General features: G+C 37.6%; 1 protein-coding gene across 1 annotated transcript; it reads right to left on the minus strand.

The window, feature by feature from the left end:
• Positions 1 to 1,771: 1,771 nt before the first annotated feature.
• LOC124155772 (secretion-regulating guanine nucleotide exchange factor) lies at positions 1,772 to 10,105 on the minus strand. Its single transcript, XM_046529863.1, has 6 exons — positions 9,905 to 10,105; positions 9,444 to 9,824; positions 9,169 to 9,361; positions 5,113 to 5,358; positions 3,719 to 3,874; positions 1,772 to 2,186 (listed from the first exon to the last, which is right to left on the minus strand). Exons 1-6 carry the CDS (start codon positions 9,926 to 9,928, stop codon positions 1,942 to 1,944), a joined length of 1,245 nt encoding a protein of 414 aa, XP_046385819.1. The 5' UTR covers positions 9,929 to 10,105; the 3' UTR covers positions 1,772 to 1,941.
• Between the last annotated feature and the right edge of the window lie 177 nt (positions 10,106 to 10,282).

Raw genomic sequence — 10,282 nt, forward strand, 5'->3', positions numbered from 1 at the left:
GTCATGGGACTTCATAATTTTTGAAATTTACAATAGTTTGCGATACACTGCTATTTGAATGGGATAATTCAAGTTTAAATAAGTTTTTTAAGTATTTAATTAACCCATAATTGCTACGCAACTGTTGAATGAAGTCAGCGCAAATGATCCCAGTTGTCGGTCAAGTTATATAGTTCCGGCATTTATCACGTCTGGTTCCCTTGCAAACTCTCGTATCAAATTATCGACTACATGATTATTGTCAACATTCCTTCAGGAGTTCTTGCATTATAATTAATAAATAGCTCGATTGCTCAATACACCTACTTTCATATCGTGAATCTTTTCGCCGCTGACAGAAAACGAGATGACGTAGTTCAACTTTCCGACGTTAGTGGCGTTCTGTCCCGCCACATTCAAATTCTTCCCGAAAATAGTTCTCATTACGTATTTCTCTCTTAAGATTTTTAAATACAAATGCGCGAAAGGAAGCCATAAGACAGTTTTAAGGGCTGATGTGCGCAATTAATTGTTTTACTACGCAAAAAATTTTTTTTAGTCGGCACATCGTGATGCACGTGGCGGGAAAACGAAAAAAACACGGCGTAAATACAGGGTTCTATTTACATTGGAGAGATAGGAAATATGACGGGACCCAGAAAAAAACTTGCAATTTGCGGGAAAACGTAAATTCCGATAACGCAAATACGGGGTTTTACTGTATATGTTCACTAATGCATGTATATTTTTTAAACACATAAATATAATGGTTTAAAAGACAGTGGTGCCATTTCCGAACGATATGAAAAAATGGTGCCTATCACTGAAACCTCTCTTTAGTGAACCTCCATACATCAAATTGCCCAAATTTTGGTCCCCTCCATTACGATGTAAAGAGGTTTTACTGTATGTCATTCCCTTCTAATATTTGATTTATCTCCATGTCCATTCTAATTCTCCATTTCTCTTCTTCTTTATTGGGCCATAAATTCTCCTTATAATCTTTCTATAAAATTATCAAGTGTTCCTTGACCCTGACCTCATAATGCCCATGTCTCAGTTCCATATGTAACAACTGGTCATAATGGGAGTTCAATAGATCTTCAGCTTTGTATTCCTTGATAGTAGTGTTGATTTGAGGAGTGTTACATTTGCAAAATGTGCCATCTTCCCTTCCATTATCCTTTGGTTGATCTATGTGGATATTATATTTTCAAGTCTGACTTCTATATAAACAACCTCCTTTACACCCTCAAACTTATAATTCTCAACTATTATGTTTTGCAGCTCTTGCTTATTCTGAAAAGCTGATGTTTTCAAAGATTTGGTATTTTCTAATTCTTCAACCCCATTTCTTTATCGGTGTTTTCTAAAACATTAAAAATTTCTTTTACGTCATTCATTTCTCTTGCAATTAGTGCTCTATCATCTGCAAATGCAAACCCTTGTTGGGATTTATGCACAATGGTCCCTCTTAATTTCAGTTCTTTCATTAGGGCCAAGATAAATAACGTGGCTGAGGATGCATCTCCTTGCCTTACCCCTGAAGTCATCTTGAATGCTCTACTTTATGTACTCCTAAGAGTTTACATGGTGATTGACTGGTACCAGTCTAATAAGTTTCTGAATGCATCTCTTTCCTGTTCACAATGTCGAAGCTTATTACTCCGCTTACACTACTCTGCATTTTAATGACAATAATGGTACCTATCACTATCGATTCCGGCTTAAATGAAGCAGCTGAGTCATGTATAATAGTTTCTGTTGAAATAAATAATTTTAATGCTGTTAGTATCTGAGTGAATCATTTTAATCACATCTATCATACTAAATTCAGAAAAATACAATCATAAAAATTATAAAAGGCATAGCTTCTTCGTTTCGTACTTCAATAATGTACATTATTTTCCCAACTTTATAGAAGTTAAAACCCACTTGATCACAAAGCATGAATAGAAAGTCTTACATGCATACTGATGGGCAAGGGAAGGTGGAAAATACCGGCAACATACCACTCCCTTTATTAACTTTTGAATTCTCACATTTCTCTTCAACCAAAGCAAAACTGTGTCCACAACCAGCACCTATATTAATCACTTTCTGAGGTAGCACTACTTTTACTGGCGAAGGAAGCAAAACATTCTTGTCATCGCCAACTCCACAGTTTCCATGCTCATTCCAACCCCAACTCAATGCAGATCCATCTTCTGAAAATATTACAAACGGCAGTTAAGAGGACTGACGATCATAAATTGAGCAACAATACTGTGAAAATTAGGGATGGACGGATCCAGGATTTTTTTCGGATCCGGATTCTGATCGGATCCTTGATTTTCGGAGCCGGATCTTTCGGATCGGATATTTTCGGATCCAAATGCATTTTCATACTTCTGCTATTAAATGAAGGAATTTATTTAAGTACTTTCCTTCATAAAAGGTTACAAAATATTGAAAAATCATGAATTTACAATAGATTTCTTTGAACAATGAAGTTTTTTTTTATTATGAAGGGTGTTAAAATTAGTTTGAAACCCTCTACTTTGTACCCTGTTGTTTAAAAATTCCCCCCCCTGGTTTTGGACCCCACCTAACGAAGATAATGATTTCTGGTCTGTGTGATTTCGAAAAATAACAACAGAGGTACAGGCTGATGGATGGCCGAGGGTAGTTTTCTGAAATCTGCGACGTAGTTACTTTTGACGTAGTTATTATCCTACGACGCTGAGATTTCCCCGATGATTGTTCAATCTCTTGGGAAGAGTCACACCATGTGCCAGTCATATTTTGCCTTTTTTATTTTCCACCGCTGAAATTCTGCTACGTAACTTCGGATCCAGATCCGATGCCTTACGCGACTTTGGATCCGACCATCCCAAGTGAAAATATAAACTCAACCAATAGGAACATTCTCTTTGATCGCCACCTATGCTTGAATGCGACAGTGGTGCTGAAAAGTCAATTTAAAATTGCTCAATTTGCTTAAAAAGATAAGCTCATGTTTACACATGAGTGAGAGTATCATCATGACATTAAACCAAAATTTCACACCTAAGAACACAGAATGTAGAATGATGCCAGTTAGATTAAGGTTGCTACCTTAACTCATAAATGTAAAGTTTTTTCCAAATTTTCACATAGGGTTCATATGCATGATACTCGTTTCTATTCACACTCCTAATAAATAATGAAATTACAAGTTAACCTTTTAACACTAGTTTGATCTTATATGATGTCCAAAATTAAAATTAAAGTCACTCTACCACAAATTCTATACAAATGACAAATTTCAACTTGGTATTTTAAAGAGACTTAGAAATTTATGATAAAAATATCACACAAGGTGTAAAGTATGTAATTTTGAATTTTATAATCACCTAAGTTTTCCAACAGCCAGTGCAAACATGAAAACCATCCTGCATTTTCCAGTTTCAATGTAACAACTAATACAAAGCAAAAATACCACTACAAAAGGAAGGTTACGGTGGGTGAAGCAGAATGCTAATACTGATATTACTACTGATGAAGTCTTCTCGTAAAATCAGTTACCATCATCATCAGGGCTAGTTACTCCCTGATGATGATGGCAGAGAAGCCTGTCGAAACGCTGGCAGCAATGTCCATCCTGACCCGGCTGATTTCCTGAGAAGACTTCATCAATAAGATTTGCCGGGAAATCACCAAATCCTTCTGATATTACTCAGTGATCTTCCATAAGATTACATTTACATAATTTGATTACCAGTCATAGCCAGATTGTGCTCAGCTCCAACAGCTATTCTGCGAACACCTTCCAGTTTGTCAATGACCTGAGGCTTCCATGGCTGAGGCCTCTGGCTTTCATGGCAACCCAATTGACCATAGTTATTCCTGCCCCAATTTATTATCACAGATGAACCTGTAGCATATCACGCCCATGAAATGAAAAGAATTAGATTAACCATGAACAGTCCATTGAAGGGGAAAGGTGACCAATGAATCACATTAATAGCAGACACCAGAGCAATTGACTAGGAATGAAACTATACACAACAATTTTGAAAGGCAAACATCAAATTTGTAGCTATTCTAAAACTCGTACGTCAATATATTGAAACTGAGGATTGACCTGAATGTAATTACTTATAGCAAGTTTTATTAACCATGTGGTCACTCAGACAACCACGCAAGCATTCACACATTCATGGTCCCATTTAGGTTAACCCGGGAAAGGGCACACAGGGTGTAGATGCCCCCCATGGTTCTTCTTCACATTGTATGGCCATTGTTGTATCTACAGTGTTGTTAGTCCTTATACCTTCAAGTCTCATACATTATGACAAAATACTGTCAGTATCCCATAAAATTAATATTTCACTTAGGGATCGAAACGAGTTAAAGTGTCATGAGGTGTCATCTACACCCCATTCGCCCTTCCACGTTCCTCTTTCGAGCCATTGGACTTCCCTCGAACTTTTCCCTTAAATGAGAGCTAATTATTTTTTTTCTCTTTTATCACCTAGAGCATTGCAATCAGCATGTTTAATAAGATATTACATGACTTGAAACCCAAAGTTGTAAAGTTAACATCAAATATGTTACCAAATGCCATATTACCTACATAGAAAACTTCAGTTGAATATTTTTCTCCCATTCTCAATTTTATGGCTACATTGAAAAAGTAAATTGTTGGTATCAATTTAATTTGGTAGACCTATTAAAAGAGAACACAACATAACTATATCACTCCAAGAAAAGGGAAAAAAAATATTTTCAATGACACCCCACCTGCCTTCTAATGTTACATTTTGCTGTGCGCCCTCTCCAGGGTTAAGATAATTTTCCTTGTACAAGAAACAAGCTTGAGTTTGTACAATTATTTTAATTGAGTTTTAATTGTGAAACAACATCATGGATGAAAGAAATAAAGTGTTAATTTTATTACACATAGGCCTAAGAAAAATTACCGCCCTATTTTCCATGCAAATGACATAGATAAACTAAGGGCAATCAAAATATTTAAGTGAAATGTTAGCAATAAATAAGTAGTACATTTTTGCTTAAACCCATACAGTTTACTGGTTTGCTTCATCAAGCAATTACCAACCCATTCAAACATACTCAATTTAGCATATAATCAAAATAGAGAGAACTCACAAGTACGGGCAACCATATGTGTCCATCCGCAGTGAATTTTAGCAACTTCATGAGCAGCCAAAGTAAAATCAAAATTTGGAAATGTACTTAAGCAGCAAGGTATCGGAACGATAGCTTCAGAATCAGGGTTGATTCCCAGTTGACCATGATGGTTATCACCCCACACCCATATCTGCCCTTTACTGTCAAGGGCAGCAGAAAAATTTTGCCCACATGCTATTTGTACAACACTGGATAAATCTGGAACTGAGAAGAGAAGGAAGAATTTGTTAGCAGAGAATAAGTCAACTATTTGAAAAATGCCTCTAGTTATCAATAAAACATTACCCGAACGTACTCGGGGATAAAAATTAATAGTTTGAACAAATATTAAACACAGAAATCTCCAAAATACATTGTTCAATATGCAATAGCGTGGCCCTTATTTTTTGAAAATCAGAAAAAGTTATCTTCTCAGGCTTTAAAGTGATTGAAATAGAGTATATATTCTCATGTTAGAAAATTTTTACTATAATTACGGGGAATCAAAATCAAAGTTTTTATGATTTACTATGAAAATCAGAGTGCATTGCATTGCATTATAAAGATTTATCCAGAAGGGATAAATCTGAAGCTTCGAAGTTAGCCTATCTGAATATAAGAAAACTCTACAAACATGCTATAAATGAAGCTAAAAAGGCATTCAATATATGTATCACTAATTGAATCTAGGGATTGCTGGTCTTTTATAATTGCTGTCAATGTGTAAAAGAAATTGTATTTGTGTAATGTTCTTGTCTCAAATTTCATAAGCTACGATGCATACTGTTTTGATATTTGTAGATGTTTGACGTTGTCTATTGCTGAAAAGGCTTGTCGACAATAAAATTATTATTAAAGGACCTTTTATTTTGAAAGTACTTCATGACCCAATACTAATTAATTTATGATATATGGAGACATTTTCTTAAGCAATAAAAGCTCTAGACAAAGTTTTTAAAATTTATTTTGACCTCTATGAACTAATAAGTAGGGACATGCAAAAGGTGGGGTCATACACCCCTGGCTACGCCACTGATTGTGTATATTATTGCTTTCCTTAGGGGACTTTTAAAGATTAGTTGTGCAGCCCGTCTATCTTTGCTTTCAAAGACTGCTTATGTTCTTGTACAGAACTTAATGCTCTTAAGCAGGTGAAAGTAGCTGAGGAGACACTTTCAGGATATGCTTTCCTCAGCAATAAATGCTAAGTCCCAAGGAAGGGTAGACGAAGGATATTCTTACACTTGTCATACCATTAATTGAGTTATAGGAAGGGTAGACAGATGGTATTAGAGGTGGCCATGATTCAGTGGATTTGAATCTTCCCCACAATTCATTCGTTTTGAACGATTTAGATTCGACGGATTTAAATCTTCCCCCACAATTCATTCATTTTGAACGATTTGGATTCGACGGATTTGAATCTTCCCCCACAATTCATTCATTTTGAACGATTCGAGAGGAAAACGTGGATTTGATTCATTCGGTTCATGCCATTGAATCGTTCCTTTTGAACGATTCATTCATGAACGACACAGCTCTATTGGACATTCATTAAGAAATGTCTTGCGGATAATCACACTCTCTAAACACCAACTTTTTTCGATCCTTCCTAGTGGGGACTTCACATTTTCTTGGACTCCGAGGGTAGTTGGTCTCCCTCCTTTCGCAGTTTATAACCCTACCAGCAGCATTGATTTACTGTCAACTCATTCTTTGTTTATATGAATTAGCTATACGGATGATAGTTGCTTGCACATAAATTGCAGACTTCCAATTGAATTCCTCGTTTTATTCTGAGAATTTTCAAGTTTTGAACAAACTCTATTGTCAGTATTAACGAATTTAATACATTAACAATTTCCATGTTGATTTTTATACTGAAATCGACATATTAGTTAATATTTAAGGCAGAATTTCTTAGTTTATATTTTTTGAGAAAGAAGCATATACTTATTTCGCAAACTAACTGAATTAACAATTGTATCACTGAGGTCCCTTACCACAAAGAGGGGTAACATAAGACAAGGGGTCCAGGTACCTGCTCCCGGATTTCGAGAGTACGGCCTAAGTCCCACTAGTTAGGTCCCGAAACTAAGACTTCAAGAACCCACACCATCATAAAATGGGGGAGAGTAAGGAAATGTATATTTTCAGCATTCATTCTCCTGCATAGAAAAATCTCAGCCGAAAATTTTTGTCTTTCGTCTCCTGGGTCAAGAAACCTCCTGCTGCATATTTTCATCATTAGTAGTGAAAGGGTTAACTCTCTATAAAATGTGTGTGCATTAGGATAGTTTGAACCCTCCAGTATTAAGAGTGAGTCAACCAGCAGATTCCCATGGCATTTTGGCTACTTTGTAGACATCGTGTGAACGTGGTTTAGACATCCTCCTGACAGACAAGTTGCCTTATTTCCTTGAATGTGTTTCTTTGTGGAGATCATGAATTTTTTTCTCTGCATTGGCCGGTCACCGAAGCGAGGAATTTCCGCGGGCCGCCGTTCACAGCACAGCCCCATGAAATCCAGAGAGCCGTCTCGTTGGAAAGCGGCCTGAATTTCACGGCGCTTTGCCGGGAACGGCAGCCAGCGATAAATCGTTTCAACTGAAAGCTTCCTCAATATAGCTCCATGTGTATTTCACGGCATAGACGGTACACCGCCCCTTTTTGCCGCTTTCAGATGAACCGGCTTTGCTCTGGCCGTCGTCAACAGCACGGCACCGTGCTTTCAAGTAACCATTGGCCTCAATGGATGTCTTCAAACGAGTCGAATCGCACAGTTGACGGCACGGCGTTGTCGACGGTCAGCAAGGCGCCCATTTCAATTCGGACGAAACATGAGATGCATAAAGTTATCATACCACCTGTACTTTCATATGGAGTGGAAGTCTGGACACTTATGAAACAAATGAGAGAATACTTATAGCCTTTGAAAATAAGATATTATGTATGTAGAATGTTTGGACCAGTCGACGAGAATGGAGTGGGGAGAATAAGGGAAAATTGGGAACCTGGGGCATTATATCCTGAAATTTTAGTATTGGTAAAAAGCAGACGATTGAGATGGCTGGGATATGCGAAAAGAAGAGGGGAGGACCAGTTACTGAAAAAGGTGTGGACGGGACATCCAGAAGGGAGGAGACGGATGGGAAGACCAAGGCTCAGATGGAGTGTACAAGTGAATTGGGATATTAGGAGGCTAATAGAGTGGATCTGGAAATGGCAAACGACAGACATCAGTGTAGGCAACTAGTTGGCGAGGCCAAAAAACACTTGAGTTTTGTGTGGACACAGAAGTAACTTATAGGATCATAGCCATCTCAGTGGTGGTCCTCAAAATAAATGATCCTGACCTTACTTTAACTATTTTCCAAGGTAAGTTTCTACGTTGCCAGCCAACTGTCATAAATTCTTTGGGCATGAGTAATGAAGGGCTTACATCTCCATGTGAGACCATGAAGGCAATTTGAAGGAAATAAATGGAAACATATTAGCAGAGCTACCGTCACAGTAGATAAGTCTCCTTGAATATTTTTTTAATACTAGGATATATATAGAATTGGAGGATTTTATAAAGACACATTACTTGACACCAATGTTAATTCTACTGCTCTAATGTGGAATTGAAGAACGAGGAGAGCTTGAAATCTTACATTGCCTGAGTTAATTTTGAGGGGAAGAATTATGTCCAGGCTTACCTTCACAACTTCGAATATAAAAACATTTGTAAGAGTGCTCCCATTGAAAAAAGAACAGGGGAGGGCACAAGAGGATATAAAATGCCATAAAAAATCTCCATCAGATCACAAGTCTATTGCGCCAAAAATGTAAGGAACTGGGCCATTTCTCACGTGACTGTCCTCATTGAAGCAAGAGCATGCATGTATGCTGTGCTCAATCCGTAAATGCCAAGGGACATGCTTATGGTTGTAACATCGTGTTTTGTCTCTGCTGCTGGTTCGGGGGAGATCGACCATGGCACAACCCAGCATATGTTGAACTTAAGTAAGCAAGTAAATAGTGATGGCTTACCTTCACGAAATTCCTCCAGTTCTTTCAATGGTAGTTTAGAATCATCAAGGATACCAAGTTGACCCTTAGAACCACAACCGCAAGCCATCACACGCCCGTCCTTGGTTAAAACGAGCACGTGCCGCAGTCCAGCAGCGACGTGAGTTACATCATCGAGACCTGATAATTGCATTGGCTTACCAACTGTGAGATACTGAGAAAACAGTCGGATAACCGAATCAGTAAAGACCAAGATGTAATGAGCAGAGGAGTTGAAAATCGTCCCTGAAACTCACCTCTTTTTTGGGGACTCCTAATTGCCCATACGCGTTAGAACCCCAAACTAAAAGCTTATTTCCCCAAGTCACGCAATATGAGGAATCCCAGCCACAAGCAATTCCAACGGCACGATCTTCTTCTTCAACACCTACTACTGCGAGCTTATCATCTACGTTATCCTCTCCTTCCAAGTCCTTTCTTCCCAGCTGACCTTTGGAATTCCATCCGCAAGAAAACAATGATCCTGTGGAATCCATTATTAATGTATGACCGCCTCCACCAGCAACTGATATTACATCTCTCATAGCAAGATGTGTTCCATCTGACAGCACTTCCATGGGGGTGAGACAACTTTCAGATTTATATCCCAACCCTAATTGACCATATGTATTGGCCCCCTGGAAAATAAATGCGTTAAATAGCGATAAAGACAAATGATTCACCAAACGACAAATTTGACAATCTTCAAAGCTCTAACCCAGGCTAACAACTTAATTGGCATGATCAGACAATATAGTTTGCTTTAAAGGCAGTGGATGTATTCTATGTGTAATCACGGATGGTCAATTTATTATCATTGGCCAAAATTCACTCTTTCCGAACACAAACTACAGTGTTTACAAACACCACTCCCGGCATTTCAATTCCCGCAATGAAGATGGAAGAGCATCGATTTAACGCTACAACCTACAACATCAAAAAATAATACGGGGTTTATAAAGTGATATTCTGGGTTTGATAAATAATTTAGGGGTATTAATTTTATTTATAAATTTATATATAATATTTTTAAAAAAATAAGGGTATGGGATCCGGTTTATTTAAACAATATCCAATAAGTTGTTCTTTTTAACAT

Source organism: Ischnura elegans, chromosome 3 (assembly GCF_921293095.1).
Source record: "Ischnura elegans chromosome 3, ioIscEleg1.1, whole genome shotgun sequence".
NCBI classification, from domain to species: domain Eukaryota; kingdom Metazoa; phylum Arthropoda; class Insecta; order Odonata; family Coenagrionidae; genus Ischnura; species Ischnura elegans.

Bases quoted from the DNA above. Each gene is read 5' to 3' on its own strand.
- LOC124155772 (XM_046529863.1), bottom strand. From the start codon at position 9,928: ATGCCAATTAAGTTGTTAGCCTGG. The intron at 9,362-9,443 runs GTGAGTTTCAGG...CTGTTTTCTCAG, and splicing joins TAGGAGTCCCCAAAAAAGAG to TATCTCACAGTTGGTAAGCC. The intron at 3,875-5,112 runs GTGAGTTCTCTC...GATATGCTACAG, and splicing joins ACATATGGTTGCCCGTACTT to GTTCATCTGTGATAATAAAT.